At 37.7% G+C, this 22766-nt stretch overlaps 2 protein-coding genes across 2 annotated transcripts; both read left to right on the forward strand.

Moving 5' to 3' along the window:
• The first annotated feature begins 371 nt into the window (after positions 1–371).
• LOC128551306 (uncharacterized) lies at positions 372–10262 on the forward strand. Its single transcript, XM_053532119.1, has 3 exons — positions 372–505; positions 1040–1123; positions 8989–10262. The coding sequence occupies exon 3, from the start codon at positions 8991–8993 to the stop codon at positions 10260–10262; it is 1272 nt and encodes a 423-aa protein (XP_053388094.1). The 5' UTR covers positions 372–505; positions 1040–1123; positions 8989–8990.
• A 52-nt stretch (positions 10263–10314) lies between these two features.
• LOC123550638 (uncharacterized metal-dependent hydrolase BU355-like) lies at positions 10315–11586 on the forward strand. Its single transcript, XM_053532120.1, has one exon. It carries the CDS (start codon positions 10315–10317, stop codon positions 11584–11586), a length of 1272 nt encoding a protein of 423 aa, XP_053388095.1.
• The last annotated feature ends 11180 nt before the right edge of the window (positions 11587–22766 follow it).

Genomic DNA, 22766 nt, shown 5'->3' on the forward strand with positions numbered 1-22766 from the left:
TTTTTTTTAATTTAGAAATGTAAGGATAGATGCATATACTTTTAGGATAAAAGAAAAAAAAAACTTCATAAAATACTTCATTTCTTTCGCATGAATTCTTCCGCAGTTGATTAATAGCCATACGTTTGTATGCAGTTATGCTTTGGGCAAACTAAAATTATATTTCTTTGACACATTTATCCATCTAAACAACGCTTAGACATCATCAGATCTTTATCAGTCGTTAATAGACTAAATATTTTATTTTTTGACACTGATAATAAGTATCATCGATCTCGAAAATTTTTCATTATACAAAGCTTTATCTTTGTGAGTTCAGCCACATTTGTTCATGATATTAATGACTTTTACCTTAAGGTAATGTTGTGACGGATGATACATTTAGCGGCCGTGTTCCTAAAGGTTGGTATTATTAGTGGTGTGATACCTACTTCCGGAAGTCGTTAGAGGGCGGGATTCTCCAACTAGAAGAGCAGACTTTACAGTGTCACCACAGAGAACAGACGTATGTAATCTCTTCTTACTAATTTACATCTCCGTGGGTAAGTCCCCGTCCTCCCCCTGGCCAATAAGGTATATCTGACTGTGGCTTAATTCAATGATGATACAATAATGGCGACGAGGATTCAAATGGCAATTTAGCGGGCAGATACAGTCATTTGCCGTAAGGGTAGACAGCATCAATTTCGAGTTGACATTTTTGTCATAGGCCGGCACGGCATAAGGGCGAATTGATTACACTACATAAGGTTTGGCAGTGACTTGAAGGTTTTCGTTTTAAGCGCAGTCTGAAGGGTTGAGCAGGCTGGTAAATAAATTCCAGACTTCTAGTTTGATTTATTTATCATATAATCAACAATAAGGTTTCGGTCAGGAAAAAGGCTTTTGTAGCTTGGGAGAAGAAATATAGATTTAATTGTAAAGTCTCCAGGTTTCAAGCCAAGTAATTTTTCAACTTCTGCCGGAAATTAGTTGAAATTTTTCACGAAACCTGTCACTTCCGGTGAAGTCTTCTAGACTCACTTTGCTCTTCTTACAGGTTCTAACAGATTACAGAATAAAACTATAGAGTAGCAGTCTTCTAGACCTACCTATTTTCAACAGATATACAGACAGAAATAAGGTTGGTTTATTTTTTCCATATAAATGGTGGTGTCTACCAAAGAGCTGGTGTCTACCAATGGAAAAATATTTTAGTGTATCCAATACACTGCTATAGAAATTTGAATATTTATTGTTTGAGTCTGGGTGACCGGTTTAAATATTTGAAAAAAAAAGTGTATTTTATACACAAGTGGCTGTCTGTAGCTTGTAATCTGAGGTATTTTGTTTTCGGCGTATTCTATACACGAAACAAATAAGTTCTACCATTGAGACCTCTAATATTAAATTATTTCTTCAGTATTCTATACTGGAAATAGATTTAAATAGATAAACATTGGAGATAAATTGTTTTTGTTGTATTCTATACACAAAACAAAACAGTTCTACCTACTTGACCATAAAAATTGAATTATTTCTTCAGTATTCTATACTGGAAATAAATGTAAATAAATAAACAAGAAAAATAAATTGTGTCTGAGTATTCTATACTTAAATCAATTTACAACAAAAAGTATAAAATATTTTGGTGTATTCTATACCCATAATATTAAAAATTGTGATTACGCTTTGTCCGACAACTGACATTTAATTACACACAAAATGTCCATCAACATTAATACGGCAGGCAAAGAGGAATTGCAGAACATCCCTTCAATAGGACCGAAGAAGGCGGAAAAAATAATAGCATTTAGACAGACATATGGATTTGTCACAAAAGAAGCTTTGGCTATGGTGTTCCCTGGTGAATTAACAACAGATATACTGGAAAATATTGATTTCACAATTCCAGTTACTTCACCAGATAAAATTAATAAGACAGGGGGGAATGTAGCAGTTAGTGTTTCACCAAAACCTGCGCCTAATCCAGATACTTTATCTGTAAAAACAACAACAGATGCACCTGTTACAAGCAGTCCACTAGTGCAACAGACTGCGACAGATAGTTTTACGACTCCGAAAGGGACGTCACTCATGACAGGCGCCTTGGGACCATTATCTCCCCATTCCCCACACAAAATATTAAATCAACAAATTGAAGAATGTCTTGAACAGTTGTTAGCTTTAAGTCAAGGCATGAATAGAACAGACATTGCTTCAATGATAGCAGCCTTACCAAAAACACCACAGTCTGATGAACGCCCAAATCAAGCAACATCACTACATACAGGGCCTAGTACTTCTAGTACATGGTCAAAGTCAAGGTCTCCTATCAAGAAAGAAATTGTCACACCAAAAATATCTCTGACAAAAAATATTTCGCACCCAGAACCGGTAGCAGATAAGTCAACATGTAATCACGAAAGCCATTCAGGATCAAGCGACAAAAAGTCAGGCGACAGACATGTACACGAAGAACCGACCAAATCCAGCGACAGTAATGTTACAGATAAACATTCCACACATCACAGGTCAAGGTCGCCCAGACATCAAAGATCTGATTCAAGGCAAAGATCTACTAGACACAGATCTTCTAGATCTCCGTCTAAACATAGGTCAGATAGATCTAAATCGCGACATGAGTCACATCATGGTTCTTCAAGAAATAGGTCTCAGTCTCCACACCGAAGGTCAAATGGTCATAGATCAAGGTCACGTGATGTAAGGTCAAGATATAAAAAATCATATCCATATCAGTCTTCGCCTCAACGTTCTGCATCTCCCAGTAAACATCACAATCAAGATAAATACAATTCAAGATCAGATGACACTAAATCCGGTAATAAAGAAAAAAGGTTAAAAGACACTAAATCTGGCAAAAGAACACCAAGGTCAGATGATACTAAATTACATCATCAACATCCACAAAGTGAAAAGGTGGATAAAACAGCAAGGTCAGATGACACTAAATCATCAAGAACAAGGACAGATGACAAGGGTGCTAGGTCTCATACATCAAGGTCAGAAGATACTAAAGATAAAGAAAGATCTTCAAGACATCAGACATCTAGACACTCGAACAATAAAAGCTCAAGGTCCTATGATAGGTCATCGTCATCTGAAAGTTCAAGGTCATCTGAATCATCAATGTCATCTGAAAGGTCATCAAGGTCAAGTAGTAGTAGCAGATCTGGGGATAGACACAGTTCAGGAAACCATCATAGTAAAGCAAACTCCAACAAAAGGTCAAGGTCACGATGTACTTGCATAAAATGTAGACAGACAAGACATAGTGATAAATACAGTTCCAGAGTTAAGGAATCTGCATATTATGACAGTAGAAAAACTTCTTCAAGACATAGGTCTTCTAGATCTTCGTCTACAGATAGACAACAACACTTTCGACCCCGACGCAGTAAATATGGTAATCGACATTATTATTACAGTAGTTCAGAGGAAGATGATAATGATTACCATAAGTATGTACCAAAGTATCAAGAAAAGCGGGGTGACCCAAAGAAACTTCCTAAGAATTTAAGGTATGATGGGAAGTCCTGTTGGTTGTCATTTAAACAGAAGTTCAAGAGCTACATGTCGGTCCTGAACTGGTCTGAAAATGAAAGCAGAGATTATCTGAATTGGAGTCTTGAAGGAAAAGCTTTGGATTTCTTTACGTTAACAACTAGAATGGGAGATCACTTTTCCTTCAGTCAGATTATGAAGAAACTTGAAGGTCGTTTTGGTGCAAGAGAACTGGCGGAAACATCCAAGGCCAAATTTCAGCAAGCTTCACAGCGTCCCGATGAGTCACTTGAAGATTGGTCAGACAGAGTTCTTACTCTAGCTACACCTGCATTTAGAGATCTTCCTGAGCAACACCGAATGCAGGAGGCCATTTCCAAATTCTGTCAGGGGTGTATTGATAAAGAAGCTGGAAAACATGCGTGTTTCGAACGACCAAGAAGCATGGAAACCGCATTAAATTCAGTAAGACATTACCAGTATATCTCACAGGCAGTCGACGGAAAACAAAAGCCGCGAAAAAGTAAAGAAGATATTTCGGTGAATGCTGTCGATTCTCCATCTGAAGCAAGGGTTGAGAAGATGATAGAAAAAGCAATAGAGAAATTGACCGGTAAAATGCAGAAGATGAATGTTGGTACAGAAAAACCAGCCAAACGATACAGTTCTATCGAGTGTTTTTTCTGCAGAAAGATAGGCCATGCCAAGAAAGATTGCCTTAGATACAAAGCATGGGTAGCACAAGGCAAAGGCAGAGGTAGAGGTAGAGGCATGAACAGAGATTTAAACAAGGAAGGGCCGGGTGTGCAGGCCTCTCATCCGAGCCCGAAGAAGTAAGTGGCCTAGATACAGAAAATGCTGCAGCGACTTCTAGTCCTCACACAGACGAAACGGTCAATATCTTGAGCAAGTCTGATAATATTCCAGAGAACCAATCTTCTGTTAGCAAGAATGCAAACAACTGTAAGACTTCTAGTCTACATAGCATTCAGGAAACCGGTAAAGTTTGTGATACTTCTAGTACACATACAACAGTAGAAGAGGGACGACTTACACAAGAAACCAATGAAGATGAAGTGGTTAGTGTACACCAAGTTCGCGCAGGGTCTTCCTATGTGTACATAACAGTTGGCAACACCAAGGTCAAGGCCAGAATAGATTCGGGTGCAGAAATAACCATTTTATCATTGCAAGTGTATGAGAAGCTACCGAAAAAGCCAGGCAAGGTTAAAGAAGTCGTTATGCAAATGGCAGATAAGGACGCCGTCTTAAAGGGTTTTACAACCACACCTTTAAGAATGCAAATAGGTTCTCAAACATTTCACGAAAGAGTTTATGTAGCACCAATTAGCGATGAAATGCTGCTAGGACACGACTTCCTACATCATTTAGGTGTGATGTTAGATATGCACTCTGACACATTGGTGCTAAATGGGGAAAGAATTCCAATGAATACCAAGTTCAAAGAAGGTAAACCAGTTGTTGCAAGAGTAACAGTGGCTAAAAGAACCGTGGTTCCACCAAATTCAGCTGTTTGGTTGTCATGCAAGATGGATGGTCAGCTCAGTGACTACTTCATAGAGCCAAATGAGTTACTGGATCGGTTGGGTGTAATGATGCCAAGAACAGTTAGATCTTCAGAAACGAAACCAATAGTTTGTATAGTCAATGCCACAAACTCTTACAAGACATTCAAGAAAGGTAAAGAAATTGCCAATGCCTTCGAAGTACAGGGTATATTGGAAACAGATGATGTAGAATCTGAGGTGACTTATAGCCACTCAGATACTTGCAAGTATGGTGTACATGAGGAAACAGAATTGACTTCTAGTTATTCTGTTAAAACAGTCGAAAGAGAACCTATGTCAAAGATAAATGCAGCAGTAAAGAACCAAGCACCAAAACAGAAAGAAGATGCAATAACACAGATCCCAGATCATTTACAAGAAGTATTTAAAGCTTCTAAAGAACAATTAGATGAAGGGCAATGTGAGAAGTTAGCAAAACTTCTATGTGATTACGCAGATGTATTTGCAAAAGAAGATTTTGATTTGGGGAACTTCACCGCAATTGAACACAAGATTGACACTGGAGATGCCCGCCCAATAAAGCATCGTATGAGAAGAACACCAGCTTGTTTTGTTGGAGAGGAGGAAGCACATTTGAAGAAGATGTTAGATGCCGGTGTCATTCAAGAATCAGTTTCAGAATGGGCATCCTCACCTGTTCTGATCCGGAAACGTGACAATACAGTCAGATGGTGTATTGACTATAGATCTCTTAATGACGTCACGATTAAGGATACATTCCCCTACCATTGGTGGAAGATTGCCTAGATACATTGTCAGGTAGTTTCTGGTTTTCTAAACTAGATGCTAATTCAGCATATTGGCAAGTAAAAGTTAAAGAAGAAGATCGAAAGAAAACAGCATTTTCTAACCAAATTTGGACTCTTCGAACATGTTAGAATGGGTTTCGGTCTCACCAATGCACCAGCAACGTTTTCCCGAGTAGTAAATTTAATACTAAGAGGTTTGACCTGGAAAACAGTATTGGCCTTCTTGGACGATATACTGGTGATGGGGACAAGTTTTGAGGAACACTTGAAGAATATAGCAGACGCCCTTGAGCGGTTCCGCAAGTATGGTCTCAAGTTGAAGCCCCGAAAATGTATTTTCTTCCAGACTGAAGTCGAATTTCTGGGGAGAATCGTTAGCAAAAATAATTTGGCTATGACTAGAAAAGACACAGAAACGGTAGCTAATTGGCCAGTACCTACATCATCGAAAGACGTAGAAAGATATTTAGGATTGGTCAACTATCATCGTTCCTTTGTAAAGAACTTTGCGGAACAAGCACAACCACTCTACAACTTAACAGGGAAAAATCAGTTTAAGTGGGGCGATAAGGAGAGAGCGTCATTTGAGGCGTTGAAGAAAGCTTTAACTGAAAACCACCAGTTCTGGCTTTACCAAACAACAAGGATCCATTTATCCTTGACTGTGATGCCTCAGACAAGGCTATAGGTGCAGAACTTCTTCAAGTGCAAGATGGAGTGGAAAAAGTAATTGCTTATAGCAGTTTCACATTGACTCCAGAACAGAAAAACTACTGCACCACCAGAAAAGAACTTTTAAGCATTGTTAGGTTTACTAGACAGTTTAGACATTACCTTCTAGGCAAAGTCTTCACAGTGAGAACAGATCATTCGAGCTTGACTTGGTTATTAAGGTTCAAAGAACCGCAGGGTCAGCTGGCACGATGGATTGAGGAACTGTCTCAATACAACATGGTTGTAAAACATCGGCCTGGGGTTAAACACGGAAATGCGGATGCACTTTCAAGGATTCCGGACACCTTGGTACCGTGTTCAGCATATATAGCTGGCATAAAGCCTGCAGATTTGCCATGTGGTGGCTGTCATTACTGCAAACGAGCTCACAACCAGTGGAACCAATTCACAAAACAAGTAGATGATGCGGTCAAACTGTCAATGCAGGAAGGTCAGACAACCGTAAGGAAGAACAGCAATGTTTATTTAGGGGCAACTGCAGAGATGAAGAAGTCAACGCCAGAAGAGGTAGCAATGGTAAAAGATACTGTTCGTTCGAAGTATAACAATGCAGAGTTCAACAGTAAACCAGAGTTTAAACAGCCCTGGGATCCTGAACGATGTACAGGTCTTCTAGATGGTACATCTGACAGGGAAAGTACAAGTCTTTTAGACAGTACTAAAAACAGTGAAGAAACTAGTCTTCTAGACAGTATTCTTACAGTAGACCTCATGGGTCTTGGCGGAAGTGAATCACATTTCGATATCGTTACAATAGGGGATGGTGAGAAGCGGTACCTTTGCGCATGCCCAGTAAATGCAGCGATAGATTCAAGTATAACTCAACTTTCTTGTTGGGGGTTCACTTTCGAAGAGTTGCAAACAGAACAGGCAAAAGACAAAAATTTGCGTATCATTATCGACTGGTTGAAAAGACAGAAAGAACCGGATGAAGGAATTCTATTCCTATCCAGTCCAGAAGCAAAATACTACTGGCTTAATAAAGAAGTATTCCTGTTGATTGATGGTGTACTTTTTAAGAAGAATCCAGATGCAGAAGATCTTCAGTTGGTAGTGCCAGAAAGTCTGAAAGAGCAAGCATTGATTTGGCATCATGATATACCTTCTTCAGGGCATCAAGGGGTAGCTAGAACGAAAGCCAAGTTAAAGGAAAAATTCTTCTGGGTCCGACTTTCAAAAGATGTCGAAGCATATGTGTTATCCTGTAATGTTTGCAATCGGAACAAGAAAACGAAACGCTATGGTAGAGTTCCTTTGACAGAATTCCAAGCGGGAGCACCTATGGAACGTGTGCATATAGACTTTATGGGACCATTACCAAAGACTACACACGGAAACGAACATTGTTTGATGATGGTAGACCAGTTTACCAAGTGGGTTGAATGTGTACCACTACCTTCACAGAGAGCTGAAGTTACTGCCAAGGCAGCCATCGATGAGTTCTTCAGTCGATTCGGCTTTCCACTTCAGATCCATACAGACCAAGGGCGCAATTTTGATGGTAAATTGTTTGAGACCTTGTGTAAAGCATTACACATTCATAAAGCCAGGACAACGCCGTACAGACCGTCTTCGAATGGACAAGTCGAAAGGTTTAACCGTACGGTGATGGATGCTGTTAGATGTTTCATTGGTAAATCGCAAGATAAATGGGACCAAAACATCCAACAGATAGCAGCAGCTATAAGGGCTTCGGTAAACAGAAGTACGGGGTTTACACCAAACATGTTAATGTTGGGAAGAGAGGTGAATACACCAGCTCAGCTAATGTTTCCAAATGCCAAAGCAGAAAAGTCTGAAGAATATGGTGAATATGTCTCTAATTTGTTGCAGAACATCCAGAAAGCACACGAAGCTGCGAGAGAAACTCTGAAAACATCGTTGAAGCGCATGAAGCGGGACTACGATTTAAAGATCTTATTAAGACCTTATTCAGAAGGTGACATTGTGTATCTTCTAGATACAGCAGTCAAGAAAGGCAAATCTCGCAAACTCTGCTCGCCTTGGAAAGGTCCAGCCATCATCATGAAAAAGATCACATCATATTTGTATCGGGTGAAATTGCGGAATGCAGTTTTCGTAACAAACCACGACAGAATGATGCCTTGCAAGGATCGAAAGATACCCGTGTGGATTACAAAATACAAGGAATCACCTGATTACACTGATCTTTCACAGCAAGATGACAGTGATGATGATAACGATATGTATTGTATCTGCAGGAAACCATGGAACGGAAGATTTATGATACAGTGTGACTACTGTGATGAATGGTTCCACGGCTCTTGTATCAACATCACCGCGACAGACGCTCTTGACATTGATAAATATAAGTGCAAGGCATGTAAGGCCAAAAAACAATGATAAGGGTGAGCGTAAATCATGTAAGTCATTTTGCTTGTACTTTTCAGATATGGCTGTACCATCAAGTAACGTCAAGGACTTCCTGACCACAGTTGAAGAACACCTAGAAAGGGGTCATGTCTATTTTTCAGCCGATGACTTCGTCAAGAACCTTTCACTTTGCCCAAGATTGGCAGGGAGGGAAAAGGCTGAACTTCTGCTAAACACCCTGTTGAAAATGGTAAAACTTGCGAAGGAAAAGAAAGATGCCACCAGAAACAAAAGAAGGCTCACACAGTGGCTAAAAGAGGCAGCACACAGTATGTTGACCTTCCAAGTAGCCAACAGGGATTGGATAAGCAACAATGTTTGGAAGCTCCCGGATCTACCTAAACCCGTGGAACAAGTATATGATCCAACAAAAGGGAAAAGGGACATCCGATACTTTCCAACTTCAAAATCAGATAAAGCGTTGGAAAAAGAAGTAGGAGACGAAAGTGTTGATGAAGATGTATTGGATTTGGAGTTAAACGAAGACGAACTTCTTGCGTCACCAAGAGTCCAGTCTAATACAGAAACTGCAGCGGATCCAACACAACCCATGGAAGTGGATCAGCAGGCAGATTCACCATCAGCTACTGCCATAGTCAGTCCCAGGAAGTCTCCAAGACTGGCTGAGAAATCCAGGATTTCACCGGTAAAAGCACCTCCTCAGGAAGTCGCCAAGCCAAAGTCTCCTAAAGCTTCCAAGAGATCTACAGACAAGGAAGACCAGAAGAGGGCTTCTAGCTCCTCTTCTAGACATCCAAAAGAACATAGACCAAAGGACAAAGAAGACCAGAAGAGGGCTTCTAGCTCCTCATCTGGACATCTGAGAGAGAATAGACATGAACCCAGAAGGCACTCTGAAGATACTTCTAGGACATCAAGTATGGCTGAAGACAGAAAGAAGCATTCAGACCGTTCTAAGTCTCGCCAGGATGACCGGGCTTCTAGTTCATCTCATCATCACCAAGAACGGGATGCTTACTCCGTAGCAAAATCGAGGCCACATTCCAGTACCTCCAGTGGGGCTTCTAGCTCGGGGAAGAACTGGAATGAGAAGGCACCAAGATCATCAGATCGAACCGGCTTCAGAGATGTTGAACGCCACGTGACATTTGGCAGAGGTATGACCGTTGATTACCAACAAGCGACTGTAGGCCTGAAGAAGAGATCAGCTACTGCAGTCCCTCTAGAATCTTTGGTTATATCTACAACAGTTCTGAAGAAACAGAAGACTGATGATATTCTGCATCAGGTCAAAAAAAACGGTAGAGGAAAGAAGAAAATCCTCGGGTAAAAGTCGTTCCAGACCTTGCTGGGTACCTGGCTGTACAAAACCAAACAGCTATATGAAGGTACACGCTTTCAAGTACCATGTGCCCGGGATTTTCGACGAAAGGCTCAGACCTGATGATGAACAAGTTCTACGGGGTAGGAGAAATGCTTTAAATCAAGCTACTAGATGGCTTTTGGGTAGGCCTGCTTCGTTAGATGAACTGGTTACTTTCGTTGTTATACAGAGAATGCTCAGTACGGCTGATAACACCGAGGTAACGCCTAGACAAGAAAAAGCCATGGCCGAGTTGTGCAGATTTCTGCGGATACCAGTTCCTGATAATTTTATATTGGAACCAGCTAATTCACCAGGATGCCTCATTCACTGGAAAGCTGTCTTGCTGATTGCTGCAAGTCTGGACGCAGATGAGAGACAGTATTGGCAAGACTACTATCCAGTGCCAGAGAACGCAGAAATCCAGCCCCAGGTTGAAGCACAAGTACGCCTACCAGCAGCCTTCGACAGCCATTTCCACCTGGACAGAACGCTACGCAAGCTTAACATTAATCCAGCCGGAAACCTGGATGACATTATCAATTGTGTTCCAGTAGACGCAGATAAAAAGGTCAATCTAGTTGGAACAGTCGCCGTCTACTGCGATCCTAGAAGCTATCCGTCTGAACAATGTCTTCTAGACTTGCCAGAGGATATGACAGTTGCTATTGGATTTCATCCAAAACATGCAAAGAACAGCGTACGTAGCCTTGATGTGGACACGATGCAGTTATCGAGGCTTTTACAGAATCCTCGTGTAAAAGCGCTCGGCGAGATAGGTCTCGATCATTCCGAGCCAATAAAATACTGGTCGTACCAGGTGGAATTACTGGAAAAAGTACTGCCATTGCTTGAAGACCGTCACATATTGATTATTCATTGCCGTGGGATGAAAGGGAATTGTGGTACAGAAGCCTTCCTATTGCTTCTCCATTTCTTACAACAGAAGGTACGACAAAATCACCCCATTCACCTACACTGCTTCACGGGAAACCAGTATGTGATACAGAGATGGTTGGAGATATTCCCAAGAACTTATTTTGGATTTACCAACTTGGTCGAGTCGTTCAATCCTGAACAGGTTGCAGCACTTCAAAGTATCGACGAAAACCGCTTACTTCTGGAGTCAGACGCGCCATATTTTCCAAGTATGGGTTCCGAGGCATCATCTCCAAGTCAGATCTTCGCAGCAGCCAAGAGTGTAGCCACACACCGACAGATGACTGTGGAGCGAGTGTTAGAGATCACAGTTGCCAACGCGATGTATCTCTACAGAGGGCAGTCCCAGTAATGTAACGTAAAGTCCACATTAGCCTGACTTCTAGTCGGCTAAGGTGCACCATCGTCCGCACAGGATGGACTTATAGTCCGTCATCACCAGATGTCCATGAGTGCCAGAAGCCAAACCATTGGATTTCTAATCCAAACTATGTACAGAAGGTGTTCAAGATGACAGTTATTGGGCTTCTAGTCCAATATACAGAGTTCCAGTCCAGTTCGATGACTACCAGTCATGTACGGTTAAAGGACTTCTAGTTCTCCACAGGCTAATAAATCTGTGATGGTTTCTAATCATCATTGGTTTATTATTCACAACATTTCTCCCACACTGGACTGAGGCTTTCATTATAAAGTTGGGGGGAGTGTTGTGACGGATGATACATTTAGCGGCCGTGTTCCTAAAGGTTGGTATTATTAGTGGTGTGATACCTACTTCCGGAAGTCGTTAGAGGGCGGGATTCTCCAACTAGAAGAGCAGACTTTACAGTGTCACCACAGAGAACAGACGTATGTAATCTCTTCTTACTAATTTACATCTCCGTGGGTAAGTCCCCGTCCTCCCCCTGGCCAATAAGGTATATCTGACTGTGGCTTAATTCAATGATGATACAATAGTAAATAACTGTAATTTATTGTGGATTAGAGCTATTATTTTCAGGTAGGGATTTTCTTCCAATAATTTGTTCACCTGTTTATTAAAATTCCATCATAAAGAGAACTTTTATAAAAGAATAGTATTAGATTTTTGTCTAGTCAATTTTTCATTGATAATCATTCAATTTCGTACATGAAACTTATCTTTCACAAAATTAATTGAACTTGGGCATACTATGCATATTTGAGCCGCGCAATGAGAAAACTAACATAGTGGCTTTGCGACATACATAGCTCCAGACCAGACTGCGCGGATCCATGCTGGTCGCAAAGATACTATGTTGGTTTTCTCGCGGGGCGGCTCATTTCTATAAATAAAAAGTACCAGAAACCTTGATACTACTGCTTACCTTTTACATTTAATTTTGACAAGGGGATTAAGTATACATTAAAATATTCGAATGTTTAATGAACTTATATACCATTGTCGCATTATTTATTTTACTGCCTATCTCAAGCCAATGTTGAATAATATTAAATGTATGTAATTGTTGTGTATTAATACTTGATGTATATACTTCTCCGTCTTTTCCATGTTTATACTTCAGTCTTGTAAAACATGTTGCATACTACGGATTGTTACATGTTATTATTGTACACTTTACTGTGTTTGATCAAAATCTCAGTAAATGAGAAAATAAAGAATACAAATGTATACAGATCGTTTATTTTCCGCAAAAGTTACTTCCCTTACATAAAATACGCCATATTTTTCTTACAAAATAATGCACGGAGGGGCACCTGCGGTCTTCCTGTACAAACAAAACTAAACCGGTCCTATAATTGTGTCAGTACGAGGTTATACCAACAAAAAAGTACAGATAAGTAACATTACACTGAAATGTGTAATTGCATCCTTTTTTTTGTTAGGCGTGTTTTCGGTATCCTAGCCTACCATATTTTTTTTTTGCCCGATCCTAAATAATGTTTTTATGGCCTTGGAGATTTTTTTAACTTTCGCACAGAAAGTTGCCAAATTGAACTTTTGATGCTTGTAGCATGGTCATTGATTTTAGAAATCAAAGAATTGATGTTCTTAAGTCATATCCCCCTTATTTGTATTCATTTTTATTGACATAAAAAATATTTCTGAAAAGTCTGATTTTTTTTTTAAATTCCGACCTACCTACCCCAATTGTTCTAGCATGTTATCGGAAACAAAGATTTTTTGGGTCTAATCATTCTACTGGCTAAAACGTCTGGTTTGAAATTGGATTTCCAAGACGAAACACGTTCTGTCATGATGCTTACCAGCAAAGAATGCCAGAAATCGTTTGCATTATAACTTCGTCAGGCCAAATGCAATGGAAAATAGATACAGAAGCGCTTCTGGACTTGTTAGAATTGAAATGGTAATTCTAAAATCTTGTAAAATGTTATATATATGTAATGTTCTGTAACTTTTTCATCTTTTGCAGATCTAGGCAGATGTTTGCTTATACCAAATTTCGTATGAACTCAACAACATTAGCGGAGTAAAGGGCAACGTTTAGCAATACATGCAGACATAGCAACTCAAAACAGGAGTAAAATTCCTTATAGCATATTGCTTCACAGTTTTGATATGAATCACTGAACAGAGGGAGAGAACTATTTTAAAAGTATAGTATGAAGGAACATTAGAAGCATGCATCTTCATTAAGAAAACATTTGACTATACATACAGGAGAAAAGTATTTTAATATGGATGATATATAAACAGAAATAAATGAAAATATGAAAATGTATGAAGTGGAGAAAAATTTTAAATGTGATACTTGTGAGTTTGTATCTGCCTCGAGTAATGGTCTAAAGGTTCATAAGAGAATACATACAGGGGGAGAAAGCTTAACATGCAACATTTGTAATTATGTTTGTAATAAAAGCGCCAATTTGACAAGACATATGGCAATACATACAGGGGGAAAATGCTTTGAATGTAGTGTTTGTGGTTATACATGTCACTTTAAAAGTATTTTGAAGAGACATATGATTAAACATACGGGAGAGAAACCCTTCAAGTGCAAGATATGTAATTATGAATGTATTCAAAGCTCTGATCTGAAGAACCACATGAGAATACATACAGGAGAATATTGCTATAAATGTAAAATATGCGATTATGCATGCAATAAACGCACTAATATGACGAGGCATACGCTGAGACATACAGGTGTGAGAAGCTTTAAATGTGATGCTTGTGAACATGCATGTTATACACGTACTGAGCTAAAAAAACACAAGGTTATGCATTTAGCAGACAAAACTTTTAAATGTGATAATTGCGGTATGACTTTTAAGTCGAAAATTCTTCTGAGGTCACACATCGGATCACACGTTGGAGAGAGACGTTTCAGCTGTGATATTTTTGATTCTTCATTAAGAAAACATTTAACTATACATACAGGAGAAAAGTATTTTAATATCCAAGATAGACAAACAGAAATCAGTGAAAATATGAAAATGAACGAAGTGGAGAAAAGTTTAAAAGGTGATGCTTGTGAGTTTGTATCTGACTCGAGTAATGGTCTAAAGGTTCATAAGAGAGGACATACAGGGGAAGAAAGCTTAACATGCAACATTTGTAACTATGTTTGTAATAAAAGCGCCAATCTGATAAGCCATATGGCAGTACATACAGGGGGAAAATGCTTTAAATGTGATGTTTGTGATTATGCATGCTACAAACGTAGAAATTTGAAAAGGCATATGACAATACATACAGGAGAGAAACGCATTAAATGTGATGTTTGTGATTATACATGTCGCCAAAACGGTAATCTAAAGAGGCATATGGCAATACATACAGGAGAGAAACGCTTTAAATGCACTGTTTGTGATTACATGTGTAACCAGCGCACTCATCTTAACAGACATACGGCAGTACATACAGGAGAAAAACGCTTTAAATGTGTTTTTTGTGATTATGCGTGTATTCAAAAAGGAAATCTGATTAGGCATATGAAACTACATACTGAAAAAGAATGTAAATGACATGTCTGCACTTTAAGAGAATTTCGGTACATTACCTTTGAAAAGAACACATGAGCCGCAGCATGAGAAAAGCAACATAGCGGATTTGCGACCATCATTGATCCAAACCAGCCTGCACATCCGCGCAGTCTGGTCAGGATCCTTGCTGTTCGCTAACGTTTTCTCTAATTGCAATATGCATAGAAAATGAACAGCAAGGATCCTGACCAGACTCCGTGATGCGCAGGCGGGTCTTGATCCATGCTGGTCGCAAATGCACTGTGTTGCTTTTCTCACGATGCGGCTCATATATAGAATTTTGGTATGCTACCTGAATAAACGATGTACAGTCTAACCTGTCTTAAGCAGCCAGCCAGAATAAAGCAGACAACTTGGCCGCTTAAGCCAGCTGACCGCTGATCAGAGGTGCAGCCACAATATGTTTTTTTTTCAGACTTCTGACCAGTTTAGTCTTTAGGCCCATTTCTTTTTCGATTTTCTATTATTATTTTACCACGATACAATGATGTACATGTATATATAGAATTTCTTTCACACCTGACAAACGTGTGTATCAGTTTGTGTGTGGGGGTTATTTTTAGCTCGACTTTTCGAAGAAAAAGTAGAGCTATTGCACTCGCCCCGGCGTCGGCGTCGGCGTTGGCGTCGGCGTCGCCGTTGGTTAAAGTTTTTGATTAAGTCATATATCTCTGTTACTATCAAAGCTATTGACTTGAAACTTAAAATACTTATTTACCATCAAAGTCTACATGAGGAGAAACAATTCCCATAACTCTGTTTGAATTTTGACAGAATAATGCCCCTTTTTAACTTAGATTTTTTTTGTTAAAAGTCAAATATTTCTGTTACTATTAAAGCTTTTGACTTGAAACTCTAAATAGTTATTTGCTATCAAAGTCTACACCAGGAGACACAATTCCCATAACTCTGGTTATGATTTTGACAGAGTTATGTCCCTTTTTAACTTGGAATTTTTTTACTGGCAAAGCTCTAATTCAAGAGTCAGGCACTGAGAAAAGTCGAGCGCGCTGTCTTACGGACAGCTCTTGTTTATAATTCCTCTTGTATAGCTCTTTGTACATGTGATAATGATAATAATTATAGTGATAATAGCTTCGCAAAGCACTTTTGAATGTGTTCATAACCATCTGAAAAATTTTTATATGATAATAATAATAACTGTTTCAATTATTTGAATTTTAGACATAGACAATGACGTTCCGGTATATTATGTAGTTTAAGAGGTGTACTGTTACACACATAAAATACTGTGTGTAGTACTGTTATGATATAAAATACTGTGTGCAGTACTGTTATGATATAAAATACTGTGTGTAGTACTGTTATGATATAAAAAATACTACACAATATATTTCATTCCTTTCACATAAATACTTCCGCAATCAATAACAGTACAATTGTTTGTATGTTAATGCCAATGATATTTCTTTGACATCTTTATCAATTTAAAACGCACTTTAATTTAAAGCAAACATTGCTTACAGTCAAACCTATTACAATTTATCAGATCTATATCTGACTTGACTTGACTTGACTTGAAGTTAATAGTTTAATTAAGAGGTGAAGTGTTTAGATTTCCTCTGGATAATTGCAAGATTTTGACGCTGATAATGAGTATCACCGGACTGGATTTTTTCACTATACAGTTTTTAGCCAGTTTGGGAGTTTCAACCACATCTCTTTATGATATTTACCTTGTGATGAAATAAAGCGAATACCTGTAATTAATTGTGGATTATAATTTTCAGGTAGGTTAAATTATATTTTTTTGTGTGTGTGTTTAGATAATTTGTTCTGTTTATCAACTCCAGTAATTGAACCACAGAAGCTTGAAGCTGTACCAATTGGTATCCATGCATTATCATATCTCACCCACTTAATATATTAAAATATTTATCATGCATATAATTGAGCCGTGTCATGAGATAACCAACATAGTGACATCCGCGCAGTCTTGTCAGGATCAATGCTGTTCGCTTTTAAAGCCTATTGAAATCGGAGAAACTGTTAGCGAACAGCATGGATCCTGACCAGACTGCACGGATGCACAGGCTGGTCTGGATCCATACTGGTCTCAAACCCACTATGTTGGTTTTCTCATGACACATACGGCTCATATTTTATTGATTAAGCTTCAAAACACCTGTGATTGAGCACCATTTAAGTTTTGTATTGTCATGTTTTCATTTATAAATACTCCGTAATTGTTTTAATTGTACACTTACACCTTTCAGTACTTTTCACTTTGGAGTAAGTTTTTTGTCATTTTTTGTCGTATAAGTTGTAAATTTATCTGTTGTAATTTTCTAATATTGCCGCTGTGCTGACTTTACAGTATTTGAAAAAGGGAAGCCACCACATAGAAATTTTCAACCTTTATCATTTTATAATATCTACGATGAATCAAGTATTTTAGAATACTGAAAACATTTATTCTACCACTTTAATTAAAGATCTTCTTTTATATAAACAAATAAGGATTTAACGTGTATTGTCTTCTTGATTAGAAGGTGTACTTTTATATACTTTTAATTTCTCATATTTCAAACCGCATTTTATTCCAAATCAGTAGTATTCTTTCCTGGTAAAATTTGAACGTGTTAGAATGAAAATATATTTCAGTTTTGCGTGCTTTGTTGGCAAAAAAAACACGCTTATTTCGTTCAGATGCATTGTTATTAATCACTCAGGCTTTCAGTCTTCGACAGTACATCGCATCTGAACTCAAAACCGAGTTTTATTTGCCAAGAAAGCGCGCAAATATAAAATCCATTTCCAAATTTAAAGTGAATATTCATATTTTTGTTACCTATGTTATCTATATGTCAGTTATGTTCAGTGTGTTAAGTGAGAATACTGGCCGTAGCTTTCGCAGAAGCGGTGGTTCCAACGCCGCGACGGTTGAGGATTCATCGTGGAAGAGCGAGGGATAAATATGCCCGTCTGACTACGTTACAGTAAGTTTTCTTATAAGTTTACCAATATTTGAGCCGTGCCATGGGAAAACCAACATAGTGGGTTTGCGACCAGCATGGATCCAGACCAGCCTGCGCATCCGCGCAGTCTGGTCATGATCCATGCTGTTCGCTTTTAAAGCCTACTGCAATTAGAGAAACTGTTAGCAAACAGCATGGATCCGCGCAGTCTGGCTTGGATCCATGCTGGTCGCAAAGCCACTATTTTGGTTTTCCCATGGCACGGCTCATTTATCTACTGCATCTTCGACGAATCCTCCTCCGCCGCGGCACTGGTACCACCACTTCTGCGAAAGCTATGGCCAGTGTGGTGATTGTTGCATTGCTCAGACTGAGTTTACTTATCTGGATGTCGTTTTTCTAATTCTTTAACAGATTTGTTCTTGGAGAGCTTATTGATAATTCATTATGCATAGCAGCAACCGCAATGTTTAGCCATATTATTTTGTTTTTATCAAAATAGGGGAGCGGTGGTCTAGTGGTAAAGGTGCCCGCCGCTCAATCAAAGGGCAGCGGGTTTGAGCCCCACATAGGTAACGTCCACGCCTTTTCGTACGACACCAATACTGATTTTTTTTTTCCAGGAAAAGGACTCAAGAGTGATTCAATAAGCTAGAAGTTTCTATCACATTCAAGCTAAAACAAATTCGTTCTTTCTTTAATATCGTTGTACAGTGAGTAGAAACCATTTATAAATTACCGATAATTCATATAATTTGATAAGACAATATACAACATTCTAACACGATCCGATTCATTTTCCTAAAAAGCAAAGAAGGTTGAAAACAGTGAATTATTATACCTATAATTTTCTGTTCTGACGTCACAATTATTGTGTCATAACGTCAAACTGCATAGCGACGCGCTGGAAAAATAAGTCGTTTGAAAACTGGCAAATATTTAATGAATGCCGTCAAAGATGTAGATTCTACTTTTAAGTCCTTGGTAACATGTTAGAATCGAAATAATATATTTCATTTAGAAATTTGCTGTTGAATAAAATCATTGTTTGTCGTTCCGGCGCGTATATTTATAATACTCGGGCTGCGCCTTCGTGATATAATTCTTTCTCATCTGAACTCCAAACTATGATTTATTCAGTGACAAATCAATAAATGCGATATATTATTTCTTGAATAAATACAGTGACTTTTTTACGATTTCTAGAAGTAGAAGTCTAACGTTAAAAGTGATAAATTAAATATATTTTTGCGTTTGCTTAATAGACTGGATATTTTACTGAAAATTAAAATGCTGATTTTTCAAAAGGTGTTATTTTCTATAAGAAAATATTACAGACTAAGAATGATTGAGTTGGAAAGTTAGACGTCATGAAGACTTCGCTTTCGTTGGCTGGAATGTGTTTAAAACCCATAAATATTGATAAAAGATAAAACATGCCGAATATCTGTGTGTCAGTTTTGGTTCAGCAGTACACAGCGAAAACGGCATTTTTTAAATTGAGGGGCCAGGGTGAAAGTGATCGAAGTGAACATCTATAAAGAAACGCTTAGAACATTTTTGATATCGCTGCTCTTCGTATCTTTGTTTTTGATTTTGAAGTTAAAACTGAAGTCTACATTTTTCAACACCCGATATACTTTAGTTTAGAGAATAGAGTATTTACTTTGTTCAAGTGGTCGCCGGGTCAAATTACATAGAATCATTTTAGAGGATAGAAGATTCGCTCTTTTGTTTATAGTTAACATTGGCTATCTGTCACTTATCTAAAATAAAAAAAAGCTTTTTAAGTCTATATACAGATCTGCTGAATATTTTTAACATGCTTGTACGTCTACTAAAATTATACATTTTGCAAAAAAAATGTTTCTACAAGAAGAACAAAGTTTAAATTCCCGATTTACTTCACATATACACTAAAAATGCATCATTTCCATATCTCGCTTTTAAAAAAAATCCATGTAGAGGACACCCCCGTTAACTCCCCCCCCCCCCCCCCACCCCACTGCTTACTATAAACAGAACAGAACAGAATTTTATTGAGACTTATACATCATGCATCGTCTAATTACCAACATTTACAATATACAAAGTCTGGTTCGTACAATTTCAAAGGAAGTAATACACATTTTGTTAACATCAGAGAAAAGAGAAAAAATTACCTCGCTATTATAATCAAATATAATGTAATTAACAAACAGAGTGAGAAAATATTACATATTTACTTTATGTTGTATTATTGATAATTTCTTTTTTATTGCTGCATTGATATATCATTTACAAACATTAATAAGCCAATCTTTATTGGCCGAATGTAGTAATAAAAGAACTTAAAAACTGATGGATTTACAAAATGCTGTCCCTTGATATAATGACCTTGATTTAATATATACATGTTGTAGTGATGAGGAGCCCATGGCTCAATTCTTAATAAAGCTTTCTGCATTCTATTCTGTTCTGTTCTGTTCTGTTCTGTTCTATTCTATTCTATTCTATTCTATTCTATTCTATTCTGTTCTGTTCTGTTCTGCTCTGCTCTGCTCTGCTCTGCTCTGCTCTGCTCTTTAATTCAAGCAGTTACATTAAAATGCTCAGCTGCTCTGCTCTTTTCTATTCTATTCTATTCTATTCTATATTTGCCTAATTTGTAGATAATATTGGCAAATACAAATAAAATGAAATTCGTTCACTAAATCTGGTTTCATTCAATCTTAAAGTACAAGCAGAAAGTCTAAGTCTAACAAAATAAAATCTAAGACTTCTTGGTAGTATGTCTAATTAGCATTCGTATTCTTGTCTTGATTGACATAGTGTATACATATCCAGTACTTGACTGTTATTAACTCTTAAGTTTCAGTCCTGTTTATATGTATCAGTTATTCTCAATCGAAAGCCATGTATGAATTTATCACTATGTATAGAATAAGGATTATCAAATGCATATGAAATTCTGTATACATTCAATAACTTTTTAACATTACCCAGTTTACACAAGCACTATAACATTCGTCTAATGCCATATTGTATATTTCATTACTTTATATACAAGTTTAAACCAATATTTAATAATTCTTGCGTATCTAACAATATACACGTGGTATCTATTTAATTCTTCAAACATTAAAGGAATGAATGTCATATTTTTGTTTGTTTTACACTCTTGTAAAACCCGAAACCGAAGTACACATATCTTCCATTCCGGCCGTTATGGAAGATATGTGTACTTCGGTTTCGGGTTTTACAAGTATGTAAAACAAAAAAAAATATTACATTTTATTTCTTTTTATAGTCGTTGTTTTCAAGTCAATACAAATTATTTCAAATCTCTGTACTGGCAGTTTAAATAGAACGTGAAAAAAGAAGTCCAACATCGGGAGCAGCACAAAAGTGATCCTAATAAATCTGTTTTACACACATGTAAAAAAAATCGGTCAGCCAACCAAATTGAAGGAAACTGTCCAAAAAAGGAACAATGCGGCATTACACGTATTTATTTTGACTCGCAATAGTCTGTTACAAAACATTAAATGTGAACGTTTTATTTCTTAAGATTTAGCTACGCGCCTCTCTATGACTGGACTAATAAAAATTCAACTAAATCCATACCCTAACTAATTTTTTTTCAGACCGTTGCCCTTACTACACATTTTTTTTTTTGCCTTAGCGTAGAAAAATGATGTTAGTTTCCGGTATCTAGACCTACCCTAAATATTTGGCCCGACCTTAAATGTTTTTATGGCCTTGGATATTTTATTTTTCAACTTAGCACTTTTTATGCTTAAAACATGTTCTGTGATGATAGAAATCAACTTAGTGATGCTTTAAAGACATAACCCCCGTTATTTTGAATTCACTTTCGACACAAAAATAATTTTCAAACAATCTCACTTAAGAAAATCAAAGCCTTGAAATGTCTGATGGTTGCGGGTTTTTGGTAGTTTTATTTTCTGTTTAAATGCCAGTCTATGAATATACATGAATGAGAAACAAATTGGAATTTAATGTGCCTCATATCTAAGATGAACTTTGCCTGACCCAGCTTGTGATGTAACCATGGGCTGGAATACCTTATCATTGATAAATCTTATATAATCTAAATGGTCAATGTGAGTGGATACAGGCTGAATAAGAACTGCTTGTTCATTGATAATTCATCCGCATTGTTCATGAATGGGACTATTTTGTATAGCGCATGAACATCCTTTTGATGTGATTCGGAATAAAATAAAGATGCTATGATTGTCAGAAATACACTTAACTTTGGTAGCGGGATAAACCCGCAACCAAAAAACAACAATTCCAACCTACCAACATTCATTTTTTTATCATATTACCGGAAACAAACTAAAGATGAGTCTTGGGGCTTTTTCTCTGTTGACTGTGTCTATACAGGCAGTGGAGTGATTTGCACATTGAGTAGGCTGATTTTCATATAGAATATTTCTTAACGTGTTTGCCATCAAAAGGACGCTATAAAAATTTGTTATTATGTAATATCAGTCTAACAAACTTTCAATCTTTTTGCAGATCTATGCATACCAACTTCTGTAAGAACACGGAAGGGCAAAGTTAAGTAATATATGCAAACATAGAAAGTCAGATCAAC

Source organism: Mercenaria mercenaria, chromosome 19 (assembly GCF_021730395.1).
Source record: "Mercenaria mercenaria strain notata chromosome 19, MADL_Memer_1, whole genome shotgun sequence".
Classification (NCBI taxonomy): domain Eukaryota; kingdom Metazoa; phylum Mollusca; class Bivalvia; order Venerida; family Veneridae; genus Mercenaria; species Mercenaria mercenaria.

Coding starts and splice junctions, on each gene's coding strand:
- LOC128551306 (XM_053532119.1), top strand. CDS start 8,991: ATGGCTGTACCATCAAGTAACGTCAAGGACTTCCTGACCACAGTTGAA.
- LOC123550638 (XM_053532120.1), top strand. CDS start 10,315: ATGAAGGTACACGCTTTCAAGTACCATGTGCCCGGGATTTTCGACGAA.